At 38.5% G+C, this 26,743-nt stretch overlaps 1 protein-coding gene across 2 annotated transcripts in view; it reads left to right on the top strand.

Annotated features, from left to right (window-relative positions):
• The window catches only part of ORC5 (origin recognition complex subunit 5), a gene marked incomplete at both ends in the record, with an annotated part of 71,531 nt that extends 50,689 nt beyond the window's left edge, over positions 1 to 20,842 (top strand). Inside the window, 2 exons of one of the 2 annotated variants that reach the window (XM_082498746.1) lie at positions 16,958 to 17,070; positions 20,676 to 20,842. In XM_082498746.1, the coding sequence (XP_082354872.1) occupies positions 16,958 to 17,070; positions 20,676 to 20,721 (159 nt within the window). Of the gene's footprint in view, positions 1 to 16,957; positions 17,071 to 20,193; positions 20,258 to 20,675 lie in introns of those variants that run through there. The other variant, XM_082498745.1, reaches the window with a different exon arrangement.
• Between the last annotated feature and the right edge of the window lie 5,901 nt (positions 20,843 to 26,743).

Below are 26,743 nucleotides of genomic sequence, written 5' to 3'. Positions count from 1 at the left end.
GTGCTTGATAACGTTTGAATGTGATGATCTCTAGCATCTACCTTATATTCCCATTATCTGCTTTTCAGATTGCTGCTTCATTTCTTGAGTATCTTTCAGCTTGGTTTCCTAAGGAAACAGACTCAATCGTCTGTCTGTCAGTTCTTTCACCCTGTTTATATCCTTTACACCTTTTTTTAGTTTATCTGATTCTGGCTGAAATTGACAGGCACAAGTTTCAAAGACATTTAGTCTTACAATCTAATGACAATTGGTGTCCATGTTCATATCATCTGTTCAGGAGACTCTTTAGCACATGCACAGGTTGTTTTTCTGTTTGGCCCTGTGCTGGCCATTTAACAAGGACCTCACCAAGACCCAGGCATGGGGCATGGAGCATCTTCTGCTGAGAGCTGGGAGGAACAGGAGGAGCAGAAGGTCTATGAACTGTAAAGGGATGTAATGAGCAACTGAAGGAGTTGCTGCTCTATTCAATACTGGTGCATACCACAGCTGGAGTATTGTGTCCAGGTCTGCGCTCCCCAGCACAAGAGAGACACAGACATTCTGGGGAAATCCAGTGAAGGGCCATGAAGATGATAAAGGGACTCTCCTATGAGGAAAGGGTGAGAGAGCTGAGACCCTTCCATTTGGAGAGGAGAAGGCTTGGGGATTTTATCAATGTATATAAATACCCGAAGGGAGGGTGCAATAAGCACAGACCCACGTTCCTTCCAGTGGTGACCAGAGGCAATGGGCACAAACTGAAACACAGGAGGTACCATCTGAACATCAGGCAAGAATTTCTTACTGTGAGCGCAACTGAGTGCTGGCACAGGTTGCCCAGAGCAATGATGGAGTCTCCATCCTTGGAGATATTTAAAAGCCATCTGGTAGTGGTCCTGGGCAGCCTGGTCTAGGTGGCCCTGCTTGAGCCAGGGAGGTTGGACCAGATGACCTGCCAACCTCAACTGTTCTGTGACTCGGATTTGTGAGGGGAACAGAAGTAGCTGAGGTTGTAAGAGACATGGGCAGAGGGGTGTTTGAGATTTTTGCTTTGGAAAAGGTTTATGGATAAAAGTCTTCCTCACAAAACAATTGTCTATTTAAGCCTACTTAAATATTAAATGTCTTATCACTCATGTTTAATCTTTACACAAAGAAGGCTTTGTGGAGAGCTTCTGGCCAGACAGGCTACTATTTCAGACGCCATCCCAGTCAATGATGTGTATTTTTTGTCACATGCTGATGCTTTTATAAACTTGTTTTAAGTCAGATTATAAGGCTTTCAGAACATACCACTGCAGAAAAATGTTGCTTTATAGTTATATAGCTATGTTTTTACTTCTAGTGGCATTAGTTTATTATGACGTAACAGCTTTATCATCCATTTCAGGCAAAAAGTGTTGTTATTGTTCCTCTCTTTGAGGATACAATACTTGAATTGTCATTATTAATTTGAAATATAACAAGCTTTCAACTAGCACATGGGCTAAATCTTCCTGTGAGCAACCAGCCATGCCATGCGTACCCAGGAAAAATAAACCGCAGTATGATGGCTTTTGTTAGGTGAATTTGTCCTTATTGTTTAGTTGCTTGTTAAATACTTTATATGCTTTGCTAAATCCCAAGTGGTCACTTACTTTCTCTTCTTTAAGAAAAAAGAAAAAGTCTCCACTGTCTCTGCGTGAATTATGCTTGAACTGGGAAAAAAAAATGTCCATATGAAAAGTACTGTCAAATGCAAAACCTAGATTATTGTAAGAGGAGACATTATTTATCTCTCTTTTACATTTACAACACTCTGGGGATTTAACTGTTCGACTGCTGTATGGGAAACATACATCACTGGTGGTTTTGTTTTAGTGTTTCTTGAGATGGAAAGCAGCTACTTGCCGTATTTACGAAGGGAAATCCTGGTATTGGTTGTTGAGGGCTTTGTGGAAAGAGAGAAGGTGTTCACCTGCAGCTAAGAGTAGCCTTCTTTTATATGGACTTGTAAATTTTACTAGTTCAGCTACTAGAATTATATTTTCATTGTCTGTAAGAGCTTCACAGGGAGGTATTATTATTTAGTAGTGTGTGTGTGTAGTTATGAAGGACTTGCCATTACAGTATACATTTCAGAAAGAAGTCTGTATCAAGCTAAGTTGTATTTGAATGGTTTGTAGAGTTCCAGCTCCACGAAGACAGCTTGCTGAATTAAGATTTTGCACAGCTGATATTGTATGTGAGCATGAATGGGTGTATATGTAAATTGATCCTAGCAACTGAAGAAATCTACCAAGAAAAAGCCAAAATTAGCTACGTTCTTTTTTTATTGAAGCTGGGTGAGAGTAGTCTTCTTTTTAATCTTTAAGTTGTTTAGGATTGTAAATACTCCCAAAAAAGTGAAGGTGGTTTATGGCAAATGAGATCATCTTTTTAAATAGTACTTCCAAGTCACTTCTTAAAAGTGACCTTTTATAAACATTAATTTTATGTATCCCAAACACATTGTTTAGCCTATCCTCTTAACTGTGAACACAAAATTAAACTCATTCTTTAACATTTTATATCAGACAGGCAGATACACTGCAAATGAAGTAAAAAGATCAAAACTGGAGGTAAACTAGGAATAATTTATCCAACTAATATGTACATGTGATTAACTTTATCTCTCAGACTGCAGGATAATACTGATATTTTTGGTAAAATAGACTTTTCTGGAAATCATTGCCTGCTTTGCTAGGAATGTGATTTTTCTTGACAGAGTCACATAAATATGTTCATTGATATCTGTAAGTATCTACATGCAATTTTATTTCTCTTTGAGAAATCTGAGTTTTGTATAATACATATTCACTACTTGAAAAACCTCCCCCACTGCTTCCAAAATGTCAAAGCCGAGCACAGGGATTTAGCCGTACAACTTCTATTGAGATTAATTGGATTTGTATGGCTAAATCCATGCAGTTCTTCTGAAAATATTACAGTCCCTTGTCTATAAAATATAACAATATGTTCACAAACATAATATCACAAAGAATATTTGGACAGAACAGTAAAATCAGGTTTAATTTATGTTTGGAGATGAATAACTTTTGGTTTACTATAAATGTAAGGGTTCCCGTTTAAGCATACTGAGTGAATACTAAGCATGTGCTGTGCTTGCCTTAGGGCTTCATTTTTTTTAAATGCGTGAAGCATTTACATAGGAGTCTTCTGTACTTAACTCAGGAGGGGGAAGAGCATTTCTGATTCATTAATCCCTTTTTCTTTTTATAAGTAACTGGGTCCTTCACATCATGCACTCAAGAGGTGTAAAATATACAAAGAAGTGGGAGGGACAAGCGAACTGATGCCTGGCTTGCTATAATGTATAAATTCAAAATCTATTTCTCTTTGCAAGAGGAAAAATAGCAAGGGGAAGAAGGGCAGCACTAAATTTACTGAATGTGCTTGCACGATATGCAGGTTTGGGATAATTATTTTCTCTCTTGTTCAATAAAGTGAGTTGTTACCATGGTAGCATTCATATTGCACAATTTCTCTGTTATAAAATAAATTGAGAACAGTTTTAGAGACAGAAAACTCTTGGTATGAATGTTTGTTCTGTTAAGGTGGGTTTTTTTTAGTGCAAAATTGTGTCTTAGAAATGCAGTTCCTGAGGTTGGGGTCTTAAAATTATTCTTGAGATGAGGAAGTCTCAGTACACCTCCCAGCTAAAGTCAGTCAGGTTTCAATGATACGTAGTGCTTCTCCAGTACAAGATGTGCAAGGACAGAGAGAGCTTTGGGGATTTAGTTTTGAATGCTGTTAAGTTGAAGGAGATCTGCACTGCAACTTACAAGAATGTTACTTCTAGTCGTAAAATTCAATACAGCAATTAAGAGGGTGCCGGCTGCCGGGCACCTGAAAGAAACAGCCTGGTTGTCCTAATCCAGCGAGTAGCTCGTGGTAGTAACCACCTAGCCTGTGTTCTGTTTTTAATGTGTCTCCTTGGACAGTACGTGTTGAGAACCTCTTGCAAAGCAGGTCTGAGTCGTCAGTGGCAGAGAGGGAAAGGCCTCCAGCGCAAATGTTTTCACGCAGAGTCTGCCCTAGGCAATGTTTTGGTCTGTGCCGCTTGAGTTCCTCTTACTGAGGAACAGCAGATACCAACACTTCCTGATCACTTGGTTCTGGGGTGTTTTTTTTTGATTTTTCTCAACCGCAGTGCGGATTCTGGTATGGCAAGGTTAAAATGTATTTGAGGAATACCTCTGTGTCTTTTTACTGAGAAGATTCTGGAAGATAGTCTTGGGAACTACTTATCTATTACATAAAGCTTATGTGGAAGGCCTCCAAGGAGGTGGAAAAGTGTTCAGGATATAGCACTGTCGATTGGAATGACAAGTACCTTTTCATCAGATCATAGTAGTGTACTTGCCAAATCATACCTGCTTCCCCTCTGTTTCTTCAGTTTTGTTTTTCTCCTGCGTTTTCTCACTGCGGTAGCCAAATAGGTGTATTAGTAGGAAGGTGACTGTCTTTCATCCATGACATCAAAAGGCATCGTTTGATGCTTGATTCTTTGTTCGTGCTTGATTCTTTCCTGCTTTTTTGCACCTTTCCATTCATCTCTTGTATGAATTTTTCAGAGTTTGGTGATCAACATAGTACTTTTGAGGGGATTAAGCCTTTTTCGGGTGATTTAATATTAGCATTAAAAAAAAAATCAGATTTATAATCAGTGAATAATACAGAAAAGTCTTTACACAATGATTATTCAAAACATACAGTGGCTATCACAACCATCTACTGCAAAAATAAGTATGTTAATTAGTCATGGAAACCTGAGAAATTATATTTCTTGATTGCATTGTATTCCACCAAAATAAAATATGACACCTTGTGTTGGTTCTTTCATGTTTTTGATCCATTCCTGAATTACATGGAAATTGTACGTTAATATTTTAGACTCTTTTGCTCCATAAATGATTTGTGATGATATAGGAGCCATATAGTCAATGTTTACTAACTACACAAATTTTAACTCCATTCGGATAGTAAGAGGTTTTTAAGAATCTAAAAGGGTGCTGTGTCTTTGAATGTTTCTGTCAATCTAAATGGTATTATCCTTGAATGTCATAAAGGCAGGAGAAATTCTAATTGGCTGTGTATGGTTCCTAAGCCATGCTTTCCTTTTGCGGGTATTTAAGGGTCACGCATACGTGGTCACTGCTCCAAAGAATGAAACAGTCCCAGTAGGTTGCTTAAGTGTAATAATATTTAATACAAAATTTCTTTCTTCCCCCATTCCAACCTGACCATTCCCTTCCTGCATATCACTTGTCTACAGATACAGTGCAGTTAAATTTGTTGACCAGCGCAGTTGATGGGTGTGCCAGCACATGCGTTCACTAGTCCATTGTTGCCTTGGTTGGCTGATGACTTTTTTACCCAACACGTGTGCTTGCCAAACATGTGAGTGTAAAAATCTGTTTTTCTCCAGGTTAGAAAAAAGAATAGCAGTACAACCATAGAATTTCACAGTTGCGTTAAAGGGTGATGCGAACGGCATTAAAAAAAAAAAAGTGTTGATTTTGAAGAACAGGGTTTTTTCCTTTCCAGTTAATTGCTGACAGACGATGTTTCATGCTCTTTATCTGATAAAACCGAGTATGACTGAATAAAAGACGGAAAACTGGTAGTCAGGACCACTTTGCAGGATCATCTACGCAAGACATATAAAGCTATTTATAGATATCTTTTGCAATTGCATCTAAGATGTATTTAATGGGTCATTGAACTTAAATTTTTAATATTTTATGACCTATCAATTCATGGATGACTGAAAGCTTTACTTTCTGTAGAATGACTAATACAAATGGATGTTATAAATTTATAGCCTCTGTTGTAGTATACCTGAACTTAAGTTATACTTTTTTTTAAAATAAAACCAAAATTTGTCACTGTTGGTTACAACCATCAGCTTTGTGCCATTACAGTAGGGTTTCATTGGTTTTCAAGCAACTAGAAGGGTGAATTGAATTCCTCAGTGAAGGTCTTCATCCTGGTCTTTCTCTTGCTCCTGGCGGGACCAAACTGCCAGATTTACTGAGTCAGAGCAGAATACTCTCCTTGAGGGCAAGTATTTGGTTTGCTGGGACACTCTTGAGAGGGAAAGTTCCAAATCTGCCCATTTCCCACCACTGAGAAGAGCAACTTTGCAGAGCCTTCCCTTGTGCTGCGTGGTGACAGTTGGCCAACCTGGAACTGGAACTCATGTTCATCCTTGATGTTTTGTCTGTTCTGTTAAGGGTACCTGTGAACAAAGATACACCAATATAAACTTAAATATTCTCGTTTTATTAGGGAAGATTTTGAACAGAAGAGTGACTGTTCCTCTCAATTGCTGTTGTATGAGCTTTTTTTGTAAATGTTGGTTTGTCCAGGATCCAACGTCACATATGAGATCAAGTTCTGATGATTGTTTTATATGTAAGTACATGCCTTAAATCAGATATGTTTTTTTAATCTCCCCTGTTTGCTGGTGTAAAACCTAGTGTGACTCAATGCCGTCCGTATATGCAGCTCTTGCTGAGAGCTAGGTGTTGTTCTAATTTCTTGGTGTTCGTGTGCAGCCTGGTAATACATTTCTCCTCCGATGTGTTGATTAGGTGCATTAATGTCACGATTCAACAATCGTTTTAGCTCCAGTTTGACGATACACAAACAACATGAAATGTCGTATTTCAACAGGTCAGATCCATATGTGTGAATCATTTTATACATAATTACTGAAGTCCCCGAAATGAAGATTAGTGGGAGCCAGTTGTGCGTGTCAGAGAATTTCCTTTGCTTACAATTTTACTATACTCATTCCTAAGCATCCTTTGCCAGTCCTTTCAAGACAGCATATTGGGCCAGGAGGAATCTTTGTTTTGTACCAGGATGATGTACTTGTGTACTTTAGTGATTGATACAAATTGTTTCTATTTTTGTTTTTGCTACTATTTATTCCAATTGTGGAACCACTAAAATATGCGGAGTTTTATGTAGTCACAATGAATATAGTGTTGATTGCAGTCTTCTGCAATGCTTCTCATGAGTGGTTGGGATGCAGCGTGGTACAGTGGAGAGTATGTAAAGATTTGGTTTAGTAATCTCAAGATACAAAATAAATGTATCCTTAAATTATCATTTTTCAGAGCAGGTGCACACTTCAGCCTACAGTGTGTTTTACTATTTGCCTAGCCTTGTGGTTAAAATGTCTGATTTTTGCATTTCAGAAGTATTTGGGTCAAATCTTCCTGGAGTGGTTGTTTTAATTAAAAATTCTTAATACCTTTTTTCTTTATACAAGATTTGGATCAATATCCTTTGAACACTTGATTATCATAATAATCCAGAAATAGACTGCAGTTAAGACACATTGAATATCTTTTTCTTTTTTTGGAGAAAGCAAGGTAGTTTAGTCCCAGAAGATACTCCCAAACGTCTGATTATGAGAAGTCTCCTTTAGTTTCATGATGCCTGCTTATGGCATATGCAGAGTACTGATTTTTGTCCTCAGGACAGGTTAGAGATCCTAATTGCTTTAGTTATTTTTTAATGCAAAATTGTATTTGCAAACAGAAAGTCCTTCATATAGCAGTGGAAGGCTAGTAACACTGTGTACATGCCTCTATGTTTTACTGAGATAGCATTAAATATTTAGGGGCCTTCTGTAAATGTATTGAGTCCTGTCAGTATCACGGATACTTGGTAGTATTTTTAAGGCTATTTTTTTCTGTTCTTGATAGAACTTATCTTGCAATATCTAGAAATGCTGCCATTGTGGGAGAGAAGAGTTATAAATAAATGAGCAAAAAAAGCAGGTGAAAATTTTCTAGATTTGGGGATTTAAGGTTATATGCATGGCCAGTTGCACAAAGGTTTGCTTCTGGAAAAGTCTTTGTGTTGCCTTCCTCGTCTTCTAAAAAATGCTTGGGACCTGAGACCTCTGATGCAAAAATGAATCAGGGGATGGCAGGGGGATACTTCTTTGGCTGCCTATTGACTCTGCCCTGAAAAATAGCCAGCCTTTGTCTGGTGTCCACTTTGTGAAGCTACCGCTACCTGACTTAAGTAATCAAATTATCTGTAAACATCTTTCCCCAAGTGTTTCTCTGACCATCTGTTACCATCTTCCATTGCTCTGATTTTAAAGTAGGAAATAGGGGAGTACTTTGGAATTATCTGTCTGTGATTCATATCTATAGTTCTTCTGTTTAGGAGTGCCTTTCCCAGGTCATTATGGAGTAAATTAGATGCATGCACCTCCAGCAGATTGCAAGTATATTGAAGCCTCGGTTTTTTGCATGCTTTGGAGGATCAAAACAAACTCCCCTGTGATCAGTTCCAGGAGTCTTAAGAAATTTCTGAAAAGATTTCCAAATATATCCTCAGGTACAGAAAATAATTTGATCCTCAGAAAATACAACGTTAAGCAAATTCCTAGCATCCATTTCAGGGCGTTATGAAGTACTTGAATTGATCCTCAAAGTAAGGTAACTGACTCAGAAATACTGATTTATCCATGCATTACTCTGTGGAGTTTTTTATACTTTTTGTTTTAAAGTTGATGAGCAGAGTGAAGCAAAGATTGTTGTGAATTGCCTTTTATTTTCCTTTTTCTCCTTAGACAAATTGATTAATGCTAAAGTAAATGTGCTAAGAGAAAAAAGGGGCTTTTTCCTAATTTATATGTAATAAAATAATGAAGAGAAAGCAAATTCATTAATACTTTGAAAGATTTCTTTAATAATAGTTCCAAAATGAATAAATTAATGAACTGCTTTTAAAAAGCAATGTTACTGTAACGGTGAGTGGGCAGGGCTAATCTATGCAAATGCTATTGAAAAAGTGAGTTTTCCAGAAGGTGGTGGGGGAAGCTGGATTTTTTTTTTTTTTTTTTAAATTTTTATTTTAAGACTGCAGCGTATGGAGAGAAAAAAGTAATTAATAATGACAGAGCCCTTGCAGATACCCAAGAGAAGGGTAAAGGGAAAACACTGTAAGTGGTAGAATATAGAAGATGCAGATCATATACTTTACCTTTGGTGAATGCATTTTAACAGCCACATTAAGTCAGACCAAAAGCGGGTTTACCCACTGGTTTACTTCTTATAGACAGTAAAACTGTCTGACTACTTCCAATAAATATCAGACATGCAAGAAAAATGTAAGCCCAGGAAGCAGAGGATGAGTGTAGGCTGGTATATGTTACAGCTTCTTATTATCTGTGGCTTAAATGCTTGCCACAGAGTTGATGTTCTTTACATTTAGCAGCCTATGGTTGTATTTCCTTCCATGAATGTGTCCAGTTGCTTTCTTAACTCCATCAAACCTTGTACCACCTCACTGAATTTTCAATGGCAAAGTGTGTCACAGATTAACTACAAATTTGGATGAAGAAATACCTCCTTCTGGGTTTCTTGTTTGCTTTTTTAAATTGCCTTTTTAGTTTCCTGGGGTGTTTCCTGCGTCTTGTTTCAGTGTCCCCATTTAAAAAAAAACTATGGGTTTTTTTTTTTGGAAAATAGTGGTTTTGGGGAGAGAGAGATGTGAGGAGTAGAGATAATGAGAAAGCAGAGAGATGAAAGGATGCTGTGCTGATGAGTCAAGATTTGCAGCTAGTTAGAGCTACTGAACAAAAAAAAAACCTAGAAGAAAGACTTCTAATTGAAGAGATTCTAAAATATGAATATGAATTCTGGAGCAAGGTGAGGAAGTGTCTCCTGAAAGGAAGAAAATACATTTGCTTCACTTGAAATTAAAGAGAAAAGCCACAAGGAAGCCAATTGCAGAACGTGCTAGAAATAAGGCAGCTTCTAGTATGCAGAAAGGTGTTGTGTGGTCTCAGAGATGTGAGAGGGTGGGGTGGTGCAGAAAGGGAGGAGGGGAAAAGGCAAAAAACAAAAGATGCACATTTATCCCTTGAACATGTCTATGAAATGGGCAACACTTTGTGTCGAATATTATTTCGTGTAAATGGGACAGAAAAAGTAAGACTGAGTAGAATAAGACAGAAGTGGTGAACACTGATTATTCAGTGGGAAAAACAGCATATGAGAATGACTCTAATGACCTGTACAGTAGAAACTGAAAGAATTTTGTAGTGTAAAATTCAAGGTTGTATGCCTTGGGCTTAGTAAACTTTTCTGCTATGCAGATATGCAAGAAATATCTTGAAGGTGGTATTATACAAACCGAGTGGGTTTAACAGTGAAATTCAAGGTCATATACTTGAGGGTAAATAAACACTTCTTCTAAAAACAGAAGGTTCATCTTTTAGAAACTGAAGGAAGAAGAGGAAGTTTTGGCTGTCTTAGTGACTGACTGAGGAATATGATGAAGCCTTGAAAAAGCCAAAAGGGTCACTTGTTTAAATCTGTAAATCACATAGATTTGCCTTAAGTGAAGTCAGAGGAGACGGTGAAGACAAAGATGCAGAGTAACAGATACAAAAAGATTTAATTAAAATATAAGAGTGTATTCAAATAAATAGGTCTTGTATAAAATTACTTAGGAAACTGAAGCAAGTTTTCCTATCTGTGTATCAATAAGATTCTGGAAAAGTCTTCTGTGGGAGTCATTGTGTTGGAGGGAAAAAACTTCTTGGTTTTATGATAAAATTTAGTGCATTCATGAAAAAGATGGTATGAAACGATGGCTTCAGTGACACGGACTGATCTAAATCCAGTAAACTCAAGGCTGAAAGTAGGGACGTTGCATGTTAATCCTTAGGGGAAAACATGATACAAATCTCCTTCCCTGCCAAGCTGTCATGAGTGCTTCCTAGAAACAGCTAAACATCCCTAGCATCGTGATAGAAAAACATTTTAAAATCCTTAAATGGGTGTAAAATTAAAAGAAAAAAAAGATCTGTTAGCCTAAGCAACATCAGTTTTTAAAGGATAAATGGTAGCAGCAGTAGTCAGTTGATTTCCTTCCACACACACACCCCCCGCCCCATAGTAATTAAACATTTAGTGAATATAACGCTGTCACATCTGGAATTTGTCAACACATTTATGTCTTGGAAGTTTGTTCAAGTTAGTAATTAGTGTTAAATTCTGTTTGACCCAATCTGATGAAGTCTTCTGGTAAAGTGTTGTCAACCCATTGATGAGAGATGCAGAAATTGCTTAAAAATTGAGAAGTGTGGTGTATACTGCTACAGATAAAGAAATAACACACTCCTGGAGAGTCAACACAAAATAATGAAGTAGTATTTATGTGAGAGAAATGCAAAAAATAGCCAAAGAAAGACACCAAACACAAACATTCATAGAAGAAAAAGGCTTGTAAAGCAGACTGGGTCACTATATTTGTCGTGCAGTGTAGCATCCCATACGGCCGCCCGTGTGTGTGGTACCAAAGTGAGGGGCATAGCGCTGCCTGTGGAGCACCCCTGAGGCTGTGGCTGGGATACCTCTGTCTGCTGGTGGCTCTGTTAACATCAAAAACATTTCGAGTGCATTCAAAACGTAGTTTAAGAAAGAGTTGGATTAATTTAATCTGAGAAAAAGGTAAAATATTTAGCTGAAGCATACAGTAATGAAAGTTTTAACTGCACACTGGAAAGCCATAAGCAATTTGGAGGGGTGTAGAATAAGGCAAGAATGGTAAAATGTAATTAGTAGTATTGGGGTGCTACTAGCGGATGGAAAATTTGACCAAAAACTAAAAAAAAAAAATATGTCAGAAAGGGAGGTGGTGTAATGATTTCCTACCATAAGCATTTAAGATCTGATAAAATGGTAGGTCATATCACCCAGTGCAGTCTCTTCTGTTGTATTTTTTTCATTAAAAGCCTTGCGCAAAACATAATTCAGAATCAAAACCTGTTTGTTAAAATCTAAGTGTTCAGAAAAGTGTTGCTTTATTTAAAATAATTTTTATGAAAACAGTTTTGATCAATTAGTGGCTTAAACACGTGTAATTGTAGTGTTCTATTGTTACTTTTCTGTATGAGCTTTTCTAACAAGGCTGACATACTGAGCATATTCTAGCTGTAATTTTGATTGAAATTGTTTTGAGCAGGGTTTTTTTATGCTTACATAATTTGTACTAGGGTCATTGAATTTAACTCCAGGAGACTATTTCGGCAGTCATTTTGACTGAAATGTGTTTTCTAAATGGCATCTGGTTTTCAAACTGTCTTGTTGCATAGCAGTGGTTTTAGCATGTGCGTGAACGTAACTCTTGGCACTGGTGGGTTTCGAACAAGTGCAGGGAGCTGTGTGTTTGCTTTGAGAGCCGCATGATGGTGATGCTGCGAAGCACTACAGTGCGTATAAATTTTAATATGACTGTGAGAGAATATGGTACTGTTGTCTGATGGTACTGAAATAATGAAAGTTCTTAATTTCTTGATAGGTTTGAGGTTCAGAATCATAAAACAGATTCAGGCTGTGGTTGAAAGCAAGCCAGCCTGAAGAGTTACAATTAACATTGCAACTTGGGCAAGATAATTGAGGATTGTAGACTGTGGAGATGAAAAGTACCTCACAGATCATCTAGTACGTCTCTGCCAGTTTGAGATTGTTCCTGCCTAGTGTCTTTCATTAGTATTTTGTCTAGTCCGGTTTAAAACGTGCCGCTCCGTGAGATTTCAATCACATCCCTAAGGAAACAGCGTTTTTTTCCTAATAGTCAGCATCACTTTCTCTGTTTAGTTTTATCCTATGGATTTGAAATGTGCCACACAATTTGTCTCGACTCTTTCCTGTCATATTCAATTACTGCTTAGCCAAACAAACCATGTTTTTCCCTGTATCTTGGGTCCTAATTCTGCTCATGTTTTGCACCTCCGTGAATGTTTTCTGGTTTCTTGTGGTGTCCTCAGGAAGAGTCTGGCCTTTCTCAGCAGACAGCCCTCACTTCTGGAATCCTTCTTGCTTCCACGCAGCCGTGTGCTGACAAAGCCAGTCTTTGTGTCTGCTTGAGGAATGATGCAAGGCCCATCTGTTAGCTCAGGCTGATAGGAAAAAAGCAGCCTTTAAGGATGGCTTGTGGGTTGCTTTGTTTTTTCCAGAGGTTTCAATGTCCATATTTGACCAGTGAATCTCCAGAAGCAATCTGAGCGATCATTTCCTACTGGCAGCGACTCTCTGCCATGGTTTTGTGGTTATTCTCACCTTGCATCCAAGCTTTCAGCAGCAGGTTTCTCACGCAAATGTATTTCAAAGCAAGTTATGGCTTATTTTTAAACATACAAGTGATACCTGTTCCTTCACATTTTCCAGATCAGTAACCTTCCTTGAGATTTTCTTGTTACTCCTGTAGAAAATTCCATTTACTTCTTAACTTTTGCTGGTATTAAATCATTACCAGATCTAACTTTAATTTTATGAATAGCTTTAAAATATTTTTTTCCAACTGTAATTTCTTTTGTTCAAAAGATTCTCAATAAATATTCTTTCTTATGTCACCCACACAGTTTTTCTGGCTTGTTTCTAGTCTGTCCTTGCCAGATGTTTTTTCCCAAGCTTTTGTGATAATGAAATGGAGCCACTGTACCCATGGTATTAAAAAAAAAAAAAAAAAAAGGGGGGGGGGGGAGGGGTAGGGAGGCTTTGAAAAGTTGTTTGTTTTTTTTTTTGTTAAGAAGTGCAATTAGTTTGACATTACAATCATATTTTTCCCAGCTGTGTTTCAAACTTTTGACTTATCTTCATTTAAGACTAGATTGCCTCAAAGTTTTACAGCACCTGAACTTTTCTGAACTTTTGAAGTAGTAACCTTTTTTTCAATACTTAAGTTATAGGTGGCACTTGAACCTTAAGAATTAACAGAACACGAACACTGGTGATTTTTAAAATTTTGCTACAAATACTCTCTTAAACCCAGTTCATTCCACTGTATTCTGCTTTACCAGGTGAATGCCCTAAGTAGGCACAGTGAGAGAGACTGTTTATATGAATGCAATTTTATGCAAAATAGCTCAGTTCCAGAAGCAGTTAGAATGAAAGCTAGATCCCATGGTGATTTAATACCATACATATAACTTTTTCTTCCTTCTTCCACTGTCCACACCTCAGTTAGCTGTTGGATGTTCAGCAAAGAGGTGCTCAAAACCTCTTGGGTGAGGAGGAAATTGAACCTTCTGTGTCCTAGAAGACTTCTTAACCATCTGGTGAAGATAATTGTATTGTTATTAATCAGGTCTAGAAAACCAGGTTCAGCACAAAATATTTGAGGAACTTCATAATTTCACATCTACTACAATTGGATCTTTTCATTTGACATAGTAATCTATTGCAAAAAAATATGTGCATTGCCCAATTCTGTGGCTGATTCATCTGCAGGAGAATCCTGCTATGTTGTATAATGCAGATAAAATCAAGAAGTCATTGCTTCGGGGTGACAGAACTCTCTTGCTGTTTTCGATTCTCTCTGAACCCATTGAAAAAGCTGTGCAAACAGAGCTCCAGGCTGCTGCCCCCTCAGCTTGCAGGCTTTTGGATTTGTCCTTGGGAGATATCTGCCTTTCTCCACATACAGACTAGGCATCTGTAACTAGGTTTTGAATTCTGATCCACACTCACAAGTTAGGTTTTTTAGCTTCTAACATTTGGCTTTCTGTAGGGGAGCTGGTCCCTATTCACTCCCCTTAGATACTTGTTCTTTCTCTTTGTCTCTACTGAGCCTCTTTGAAGATAAAACTGTTTCTTACCTACATTAATTGAAAATGGCAATTCTCTCTACTTCTGTCTTTTTAAGCAATCTCAGGACCAGGACTCATTGTTTCAGCACTCACTTCCCTGTGATGACATTTTTATTAAGCTAAATAAATGAAGGATTTGTGAAAGAAATGAGTAAAGGATTGCAGTTTGCAAAAAGTAACACAAAGTAAGTTTGTGTTACTCTGATGATCGATAGTTTCATTTGTCTTGTAATATCGTATATTGAGTCTTTAATGTCTTGAGTCAAAAATGTTAATGAAACTTACTATCTAGTCTGATGCTATTTCAGATTTATTGAGTCAGCCTTTAGTAAGGAATTTTATAATGCTGACCGTATGTTACACGCGTAGCATTTGGTGCTAGTTGGAAAAGAAAATGGTTGCATTTTGTTGTTTAAGTATTGCTGGAGCATTTGTAGTACAGCAGCAAGGTCACTTTTATATCCCACATAAAACCAAGATGAGTCCAGCTGCAAACTATCTAGCCTTTTGCTGTGCTTGTTGGGAGGTTTTAGGAGCCTCCTGCCATTCCTTCATTGGTGATTTCTGAATGTGGGGGCAGCTCTAAGTATGTATTACAGAAGGGATTTGCCAGTAATGGTGCACTGCAGTGTAAAATAGCAATTGTTACAGCAGATTACTCCATAATGCTTCTTTGCTGACTGAATAAGGACTTTGTTGAATGAAGAATGTAGGAAAATGTGCTCTCAAACTCCTATTTTAAGAAAATAAATACCTACGTTTGAGGTTGATCCCAATTCAGTGATATGTTCAAGGAGATTAATGAACTGGATTTTGAACCATTTACCATATACTGAGTTCATTTTTCTTAAATGCTGTCAATGCTAACAGTTTGTAAATCATGTTCTACTCTTTAGTGTAATTTATAGACTTAAATTAAGTAAATAGTTTGTCTTTGTGAATATGGGCGGGCCAGTATTCCTTAACCAAATTCCAAAGACTTTGCAGAATGATGGCATCCAAACTATTGTTATCTAATTCCATATAAAAGAAAGTTAAGCACAGGCTGTTACAAAAATTGCCTTATTCTCGGTGACAGTAATTTTTTCTATTCTGCACAGGTAGGGGTCATTTTTTAATATTATGTCCACTTAAGGGAAAACTTTAATAATTCTTCCTGCCTCCTGCGAGCAATGTCACAAATTTGAAGACCCACGTTCAATTCCAGCAAAAGAGTGGGGTTATTACTGAGTTAGGAATTTTTTTTTTTATTGATACTGGTAAGAACTTGCTGCTGCTTTTTATAGCGTTGTGCTTCCTTGAAAGTTTGAACTGACACTCTCATTCCTGATATATTTATTCTTCAGAAATTCCTTACTATGCTATTATATCATTACACAGAGGTAGGTCATGGTCAGCTGGTTTGGTTTTTTTTTTTAAAGCAGAGCTGTGGTCAGCTACTAGTTCTGCATAGAGTGTAGCCTTGTTGCCTTGAATTGTCAGTGGCATCCATAGCAATGGTCAGGGAAACTTTTCCTTGTTTTCTGCTTTTACCTCTTTCTTTCCCCTGGGAGCTGAGAAGAGGTAGGGAGACAGTGGAATCACCACAGCATTTTTTCCTGACTGAGGCAGAACAGACTGGTTGTGCTCACCACTGGTGACATTCCATGACTGCATGGCAGTGATACCGCAGTCATCATTTGGAGGAATGAAGATAATGAAAAATATGCTGCTACCTTGCTATTTTTGTAAAATAATCAATGGCCCTGTCAAGACACTGCATGGGTGTTCATAGGCAAATTTTTCTCCTTTCAGGCCGCGTTCTTTTCAAGCACACAATCTTCCAGGCTTTCCTTTCTAACCTTCAGATTCTGTTTTATCTGGAGTAGAGTGATACATCCATCTGTTCAAAATGTGGTATGAGCTGGCACAGGAATATCCGACTTTGGGTGTGAAAGTTCAAGAGGAGGTCTTTGAGTATAAAGGAAAGAGAATCAGTCTCTTCTGATTGTCAGGCAGAGATTTGGAAAATGTTCAGCTCATGCCTATTATTGCTGTTCCCCACATTGCCTTTCTCTCTTTGATCAGAACTCCAGGATAATTCTTGATATGAAGGATGAAGAGTTTAGCCTGTGTCTCTCGCTGCCTGTGCTGAAAATGTAACGGGTTTGCTAGCTGCAGAACTATGTGAAAATCAGTAAGCAAGTGTGAGTGACTTGCCAGAGAAATATGGGAATGATGACAAATGAAAACAAAGCATAGCCACTGCTATTCATGTTAGCAAAAATGACTAACGTTACTAATGTCTCTTGTTTGTAGATCACCTCTCTTGTGACTCTCCAGCTGTTATCCATGGTTGGCCATAATGACCAGCTTGATGGACCACGATATAAATGTACTGTATCTCTGGACTTCATCAGAGCTATTGCCCGGTGAGCTTATTAGAGATCATTTACAGTTGTACTTGCTGACTTGAAAGAGACTTCAAAACCAGTATTTGCTCAGTCATTAGCTCTCTGCAGACCAGAATAGAAATCTATGGATGTTTTCTAAGAATGAGTGAATGAGTTCTATTTATGAGAAGTGTTGAACTTGAGATAAGTTTAGTGTTAATTCTGTGTTGAAAAAAAATTTATCTTACAGTGTTAGTATATGTTACGGTAACATACTGTCTTTGTGCTTAATAAAGGTCAGGGACTTCATGTGAAAATACTGCTCTAAAATGTCAGTCCGTTTCATTACCAAAAGGCACATTATGGTATTTGAATCTGAAATTATATTTAGTTCTTAACAATGTTTTTTGTACATATGATATGAAAACTACATAGGTTATAAGAATTCTTCCATGTAGTCTATCTTGTGTGGTCCGTAGTTGATACAAACTAATTCAATAAATGAATGTAGGTACCTCAATGGCTCTGTTCATTTAGAGCCTTCCGTTTTGGGGTCTGAGAACAGTTCCAGGTCCATCAGGAGAGATCATGACAAATTACAGACAGAGATGCATGCAATACATAGGCAACAATCGAGCCTATGTCTCATTTTTATGAAATGCTAATAGCATTACCTCACGCCTGTTGCTGCAGCCAGCTTATTAGCAGGTCTTGCATAAAAAGTCTATAGCCAGAACAGAGCCCAGAAATGACATGTGGTGAAAAGGAGGAGAAACATTCTCAAGGCCAACTCTTCTCTCTAATGTGGGCCTTCAGAGGAACATGTGCATACTGTATCCCATAACCTCGCTGCACGTGTTGCTCTCCTGAGCTATTAAATGTCCAATAGCCTTGTCAGTAAACCCCACAGACACACTAATTTCATTTTCAGTTGGACAGGCTGTAGAATGAAACTTCATCTGGTTCAGGCCTGGCTGGACCACACTGCCAGGATCTCCATGACTTCACTATGTCAATTTGCTATTCCCAGCAATAAAGTCACTTGTGAATGATGCCCTGAAAAAGCTCCCACTGGTACCAAGTGCAGCAGACCATCTGCTCAGCAACATGGATGATTGTGTGTACAGACATCCCCAAGATCTTGTCTCTGCTCTTAACTCCTGTGGTGAATACAGAGACCAGTATGTAAACTCTGTGCCGACTATGAGGGTACTTGAATTAAAATACTTGAAATTACATCTCTCTCCTTGCAACTTTAACAGCCTTAGAAGTTTTGTTGATTCCATTAAAGTTGCCAGAAGGTAGAGATGGCCAGAAAACAGTACCAAAACTTGTGCTATGCAGCTCATGCTTACTGGAGAGAGTAGTTGTTGGAGATGCTATCACTTCAAACCTCAGTACACGGTATAGTGCTTGGGACTGCTTTCCTTTAGGTCAGATGTGTTTGTGTATATGAATCCTCACTGACTTGTTATGAGGAAGAAGGCAATTCTTTTTTTTTCTCCCCAAAGTAGTTTGGAAGTGTTTGAATGCTGCATAGATAGGGCCATTTACATGAGCTGACAGATTTTAAAGTTGGCCAGTTCTACTCTTCTCCAGCCCCCCCCCCCCCCCTTTTTTTTTTTTCCTTACTTTGTTCCTTCCTTACACTTCTTTTTGTTAAGTATCTTTTCCAACCCACAGTCTTTGTTAAATCTTTAAGGAGGACGATCCGTAAAGATTCGAGGTTTCATGATAAATGGGCTTCCCCCTTGTCTTGATGGGGCTAGCTAGAGGGTGCAGGCATGATCTGTGCTTTAAGAAATTTCATTTTCTAGCTGTGCTGTAGTCTTGCAGCTGCCTGTAGGTTTTAACTACTCATGGGAGAGGTTATATTTATTGCAGAGAGGGAGCTACTTTGCCATTTCAACCAAAATGCACATCAAGTAAGCAGCCTGTCTCCTGGTTCTTTTTTCTTTGTTACTGTAATAGTACTAAAATAAGTTTGTTAGGCACTAAAATCTTCAGATACCTCAGCCTTGTTCCCGTCTCAGCCTTGCTGCTCTAGTGTATTTCCTAATGGAAGGCTGAAGAGTGCAAAGAACAGGGCAGAAAAGGATGCTCTCTCCCTCCCCTCCCCACCCCCATTCAAGCTGTTCAGATTGTCATTTCATTTTCCTGTATTTTTTAAGCAAAACTGAAATTTGCATTTAAAACAAAACAAAAGCCACCTGTTCTTTTATAAAGAGTAGAAAACTTAATGCCTCTTCCTGGTGGCTTTTAGTGTGCACAGTCTCTTTAGTATCCCAGAACCTCATGTCTGGCTCTATTCTGTTGCATATATTCAGTCTTTGCAGAGATATTCCCGTGCTTTTTACCATGTAATATTTACACCTTTGGCTGAAGATAAGGTTAGATGTTTCTTTGTTAGAAATTTCTAAATTCCTGGTTTAGGTATTTCAGACCTAAGTTCATAAATTTTCTGTAGCTGAAGTGGGGATCTCTTAATATTTGTTGAATGTAATGGATCTTTTCGTATAGTCTCTAATGAACCCAGTTGTTATGACAGGACAATTGTGTTTCATTTAGTTGATAAGGTCAGCTTTTGTTAGAGGGTCTGACTTTGTTTCTGTGGAAAGCCTTGTAACTAAAGCGCTTTTCTTGAGTGACAATGTCATGTGAGTCTAGCAGTGGCAGTTAATTTCTTTAATTTTGTCACTGGATTATTAAGTAGACTCAAACACAGTATTTCTTGTTATGTATCTTGGGGATTTCTGAACTTTTTCTCTCTCCAATATGAAGTTTTATAGAAACTTCTTGAAAAGTGGGTTACAAGATGATGTGTGAACAGAGAATATTAAATGATTGTAGTCTAACAAATAAGACATTCAGCCAGTTAATCTCACTTAGCATTGTGAGCGGTTATTTTTGCATCACTGAATACTTTTTAAAAAAACTTTTAATTTTATACTTGTCATTATATGCAGTAATTTGCATTATTTATTCAAACAGTAAACCCCAAAGTCTTGAGTGTTAGATTGTATAGCAGAATGAGTTTAGAGACAAAAAATAATTATATGTTTTATTCTACTGCTGTTTCATTCTGCCTGCCATTAAAGTACAAAAGTATACATTAAAATCTTCTATCCCATTGAGCGGCATTCTTCGATTTTTCAAATTTAGCTATGAACATGGGTCAACTAGTGTCAAGACTGAAAGAACGCAGACTGCAAATGAGTACAGATGAAGGACTTACGTAGTACATGCTAAAACAGGTGGTTTGGAAGATGAACAAAACATTCAATAGCATAAAAGATTGCTGCTCTGCATCACCAACTAGAGTATCATGTTTACTGTATGAAAATATAGTCTTATTAACTTTGATATATTTTTTCTGCTTAAAATGGACATAAGAATCTTCCAGTTTTTACTAGAAAGCTGCTATTATTTCTTTTTTAGAATCTTACAAAGTTTAAATAATCAGAAGACAGGTATGGTAAATAACACTAGAAGTTCAAAAATTCGTTCAGCCTTGATTGCATTTCTTTTGGAGATATTGCTTGATTTTGACTGCGCAGAATGTCCCGGGTGTGCTGTCTCCACACAGGTTAAAGTCTTAGCACCCTTAAGATGATTGCTCTAATATACTGTGTTTTTGTTTATAGGACCGTGAACTTCGACATAATAAAGTACTTGTACGATTTCTTGTGAAAACAAGCTTCACAGCCATATGGACACTGTGACAATGACTAAGGCAAGCTGTGTTCATCTCTCTACTTAGCTGGCCAGAAAGAAGAGTATTTTGGCTCTTTTGGATTTGTCCAAACAGGTGCTGGCCCAGCATGGAACCTGATGAAAATACTCTGATTGGTCTGGGTGGATCTGAGCAGAGGACTATTTACCAGGGACCCTGGAGTATTTGGAAGCAATGTGTTAATTATAAACAGCAGGGTTTGAGCACAATCTGTTCTACTCTTAATGATGTTATCTTAACACTGAAATTGCCTGAAACCCATTTACTTAGGACTGCATTTTGCTCTATGAACTCTCCCCAGTGCTTTGAACGTGGCAGCAGCCCTTGTTTGTATGCCCAGTCTTTTCACTTCCTCTCCACAGGAATCTTCGCAATTGCCTGCCAAAGCAGCTTTTCCCGAGGCCACCATTTTAGGAGAGTGGAATAGCAAAATATAATAAACATAAGAACATATTTAAAATCACGCTGGTATAAGTCCTTCTTTCTCTTCAGTCATATGTAGGCAGACTGTTACACTGTTATATGGAGATCACAATGATCGGAAACTCCAAATTAATCACCATACTGTCTTTTTTCAGACCATTCATAAATGTTGACTATGAATTTATTTTTACAAAGCTTTATTTTAAAGAAATTGTTAGTTCTTAAAGTTCTATCCCAATGTCAAACCTGAAATTATTTATTTCTGTTTAAACATTTTACAGTCCTTTTATGCTCATCCAGTATATATAATGCTGTTTGCAATGAATGTACTTTAAGACACTGTGTAGTGGCTTTTGTAACAGTATCTGTCCTGTAGAGGAGAGTGGCACAGCTGCCTTTCCATCAGAAAGGGAGAAATTCAACAGGTGACAGAATATTCCTGCAGCAGATCCCCAAAAGAGACGGAATAGTGAATAATGAATGTGGTGTTATAGCATAAAACTTTAGTTTTGGAAATACATGGTGGAATACGCTACAGTTACATTTGTGTCCATTTTACAAGTAGAGGATTCCCAACTGCCGCTACTTTTATGGGGTATTAAAATCCCCTAGTCCAGTTTGGGATTATTGTCTTCATGGATCTGAAGATTTCTGTCACCCTCTTGAAAATTCCATGTCCTGCCGCGTGTTACTCCTGAATGCTGGCCTTCGGCTGTTTGACAGTGCAAGACCATGTCCTCTGTTGACCATTATGTTTTTTTCCAAGGAAAAAAAATCATCATTCTTTCCCTCCTTGCTCTGATATCAGAGATGGTCGAATACCCTGACCATGTGTAGCTTTTTCTTTTTCTTTTTCTTTTCCTTTTCTCCGCCCTCCTTCCCCCCCCCCCCCCCCCCCCCCCCGATTGTGGCTTCTGGATGCAGACCCAAATGAACGAGTTCCAGGTGAATCTAAGTGACAAAAGCATCTCTCTGGCCAAGCTGTCACTTCCCCCCCTCAGGAGAGTGTGAAAGGGCAGCAATGAGTCATCTCCGTGATTCCTTTTCCTTCCTACCGCTGAGCTGAATCAAACCCTGCACCTGTCCATGAGGTGGCAACGTTTGTCCCACTTGCTGAAGTGCTCGGATGCAAATACATGACCTGTTTCAAAATGTTTACTATCTGCTTTTGTTTTTATTAGTAAAAATGTACGTAAGGTGAACTTGGTGCTAAGCTTTACAGCATCTTCCCCTTTTGGAGCTACTGCTGGGCTGAGCTCAGCTCTTGTGAATCTCCTGTATGACTACCCAGGGCTGAAAGTTGGAGAAGAAGGAAGGTTTCAGGTGTTCATTCGTAACTAGTCCCTGTAAAGCAACAACAGTGCATAGGTTTTTTTGTGACATCTGATCTGGGTTAGAATTTGATATATGAAACATGATAGGACTGATAGTAATTTATTAAGTGCTACAACTGGTGAGTCACAATGTTTCAAAAACTCTGTAGCCAACCTTGTTTACAGTTTTCTGCAATGTGGGGCAGGGTGGGACTGCTGGGGAGGGACAGTGCCAGCTTTTGAAGCTCCTGCTTAGTGGTAGCCAGGATGGCTGAAAACCTGAGTGCTTACCAAGCAGAAGAAAGAAGCTCTTCTTTGGGAAGCTTTACTACCAACAGCAAGTTGTGAATAATACCACGCTTCCACTCAACCTTCATGAAAATATCACAAATCCTAAAAAATAGTTCCAGATATACACATTAAGAGAATACAAGGAGAGCATATAAGACAGCTTTACTGGTAGCCCTACATGAGTATATGGATGCATGATAAATTTGGTCATGTTAGAGATGTTTTCCTATGGGAAAGAAATTAATAGGATTTTTACCAGTTGGCCATTTCAGGAATATTTCTAATGCTGCGTATGATGGGGGTTGATGAGAGATGAGATGCAGATTCAAAGGTATCAAACAGAAAAAGAAGAACCAAGCATAGTGGTCTTTTGCTCTAGTATAATAGCAAATTGGCCCAAGCTCAGGATTGTGTGGTTAAATTAATTCCAGCATCTTAGTTTTTCAACAGTATGGATCCATAAATACATAGTTACTTGTAACTACTTAATGAAATACACCGTATTGCTTGTGTTAATGTTAAAATTCAATTGTTTCTTAGAAACGAGCTCAAAAATATGGATAAATGATTTTTCTTTTCACTGATGCTATAGCTTTTCTAGAAAGAGATCAAGACCAGAACCAGTTCAAGACTTAACTGCTTATAGCTGCTAGACAGGCAGTGCAGATGGAAGGGGCTAAATTGCTGTGTTTTAAAACTGGTGTTTGGTATATGTCTTGGCAATGTTTGGATGAGGCACAAAATCAGTCATGTAAGTTCTGGATTGGGTTGCAGCTGGAAAAACATCCCTTTTGCATCATGTCAAATGTACTCCCTTGGTTGTCCCAACTTTTTGGTAACCCCATCACTCCCACACAGCGGACCAGACCCTCAAAACTACCCACTCCCAAGTTTGGAGCACAAAGTACAGAAGACATGAAATAAGGGTCTTAGAAAATAAGCACTGACAAAACTTGGTGCTTCTGATATTTTTTTCAATGCAATTTCCTCCACAGTAGCCTGATGATCATTTCCAGTGTAAATCCAAAGAATGAGGATACAAATTTCTGTGGAATGTAGTTAGTTTGACTGAAATGAGGTTAACTAGAGGCCCCATCCCTGGAGGTGTTCAAGGCCAGGCTGGACGTGGCTTTGGGCAACCTGGTCTAGTGGGAGGTGTCCCTGCCTATGGCAGAGGGGTTGGAACTTGATGATCTTCAAGGTCCTTTCCAACCCTAAACCATTCTATGAACTAGAGAAGGAGTAGTTACTGAGGATCCGTTAGACAGAACCACTGTCCTTACATTGAATGCACTTTTACGACCTTTTTGAAAGACTCCTATCAGTGATATAAAATTTAAAGCTGAATCAGCAGAGTATGAGAATGAACAAGGTGACTGAAGTGCAGATGATTGATGGAGGCTATAACTATGCTGATGATGAATAGTAGGATTTATTCTGACAAACTAGAAATATTTCTATATATCCATGTCAATGAGTTTATAAATTACTGCCAAGTTTCTTACTAGCTCCCCTAGCAATACTCTGTCCTGGTAGTGGATGAGGTCTGGTCTCCGTCAGCCTCCCTGGGGCCAGGATTTCACCCCTTCTACGGGTCATTTTAAGAACTGTGAAAAAGATGCAGAGCAAGACAGTTGTTCGACTCATGAGAAATCCCTCTGTACTTAAGTGCAGCAGTATGCATTTAAAAAATAACAGAGAATTTTTCCATAATTCCTGAGTCACAGAGCATTATAATACCATAAAAATTACAAACTTAGAGTGCCTGTCTCCAGTGGCTGATCCAAACATCAACAGGAGCTGGGGCTTGTTCTTACAAGAGGAGGGTAATGGAGAAAGAAATGCAGCTGACATAAAATTGCAAAGAAATTATTGTCCTTGAATAGCTTTGACTTCATCAACAGCTGCATTTTCATACATATAACATGGAGATTTTCTTCTACAAAAAGGCTTGCAAGGGTGCATCCGCATGTAATACAGGAGGAGATTTGTTCCTGTTTGACAGTGATTTACCTTACTCTGGTTCTCCCAGAACCTGCTGCTTCTACCATCGTAATTCCCTTAGCTATTGTGTCTGGTTTGGTGCAAGGTAAAGAAGTGTGCTGGTTATTTGAGCACTAAGATTTGGTGCTTTTATACACCGTTATTTACACATGTGAGAATACACCCAGCTCTACCATTGGTTAAATTTTTCCAGTACCCACCCAGTAGTTTTGCCAACACCATTCAGGCACTATCTGCTCCCTTCATAACTGGAACAGCCAGCCATGCCAGTGTGAAAGATGGGATTCCCAGCAGGAATGGAGGAGATATTACACGCCTGTGACCTGCGAGCAAAACGTACACAGCTGAGTATCCCGGGATTAGATACTCCCTCCGCACTTGTGTTGGCAGAGATGGCAGGGAAGAGTGAGAAACAGCAGGCTTGTGAGGGCTGCCTGGAGGTCGGCGTACTGTGTGTTTCAGTCAGCCCTGATAATTTTGAAATAAGATTTGCTCCATCCAGGAGTAAATGCTACCTGAAGTGACAGTAACTTCTCCAGTTTTCTCAAAGACAGGATGGCATAACTTAGAAAAGAGCCTTATTATTGCTAGTAAATATGCATTGGGATAAAGATACAACTTTATATCATACGCAGTACTAAACTTTTATGTGTTCGTAGATACTGGAAGGGCTCCACTGGAATACTGGATGGGAGATGAATAGCAAAAACGGCATGGTTTTTATCTCAGCTTCCATGTGACGTGTCTTTTACTCTGAACAGGCAGATTCATATAAGCTGTACAATACCCAGATAAACATGGAGTAAGTTCAGTTTGACTTTTTGATTCTTTATTTTTGTGTGTGTTTATTACAACCATTAAAAAATAAAGCTGAAAACAATACACAAGTAGTTTGTGTATGCCAGAACAATTGAAATCACAGAAGTACAACTGTGATCATGAAGATTGCCTGAAAACTATACGTGGGGATGTTTTTAAAAAGCAGCAACTTAATGGCAGCATCTATGCTAGAACAGAAAGTTGAAAAACATCATACTGCTTGTTATTTGACATTAGCCATATATTTGTATATGGCTGATATTCGTATACATACAATGTATTTGTATATACAATATTGTATATATTGAATAATCATGGATTTGGAAGTATCTAGGCTTCTAATATCAAGAAGCTTAGAACAGTATTAAAGTAAGACGACGGCTGTTGAGCAGCCTGTGACCATCAGTGTTTCCATGCTGTTTTAAGTTGAACAAGTGAGTGCCTATCTGTAAGGTGGTCCCGGAGTGAGAACATGATGTACATGGTACCATAGGTGGATTTAATGTTTGAAGTGTTGTAGTGTGTTGTACTTACAGTGCAAGTCATCTATCAGTGACCAATACCCCTCTTTTCCCTATAACTGAGCAAGGGAAGAGCTTTCTGAGAGCTGAACAGAGGGACCAAGGGGAGAGTAGAACAAAGAAATGGACGTTCCGCAGCAGCAGAAGTATCCCGAACTCTTTCTTTCATTTGGTTCGAACAGACAGGTACTTCATTTGGTTAGAAATCATTGCCACTGGTGTTGCAGTTTCCAAAAAGGATTTGTCATACAGCTCTTCCAAGGAAGTTACCACCACCAGACAGCGAAGTGGTGAAAGAAAATATGTGTTCACTGCCTACCGTTTGGGTACAGCCATGCAACTCTAATGTGGAAAGGGACTGGGCTTTCCTTTGAGATTAAGCGGGGATGAACTTTACTCTTTTTACGCCTCTGACGTTTTGAGGTACCCAGAACTCTACCAGGCTTCTGTGCTCCCTTTTTTCTTCTTCTTGTACCCTCCTGCTACGATTCTGCAAATTTTTTGATGTGGCTCTCGCAGAGACCGGCTCTACACGCGCAGCCAGCTCCTGGGGTTTACATCTCGGGAGGGACCTCCCAGGAGGTGGCAGAGCGGGAGGGCTGCAGCGG

This window comes from Vanellus vanellus (assembly GCF_965231255.1).
Source record: "Vanellus vanellus genome assembly, chromosome: 1".
NCBI classification, from domain to species: domain Eukaryota; kingdom Metazoa; phylum Chordata; class Aves; order Charadriiformes; family Charadriidae; genus Vanellus; species Vanellus vanellus.
The sequence above is the reverse complement of the archived record's forward strand: the minus strand, read 5'-3'. Positions and strand labels throughout refer to the sequence as shown.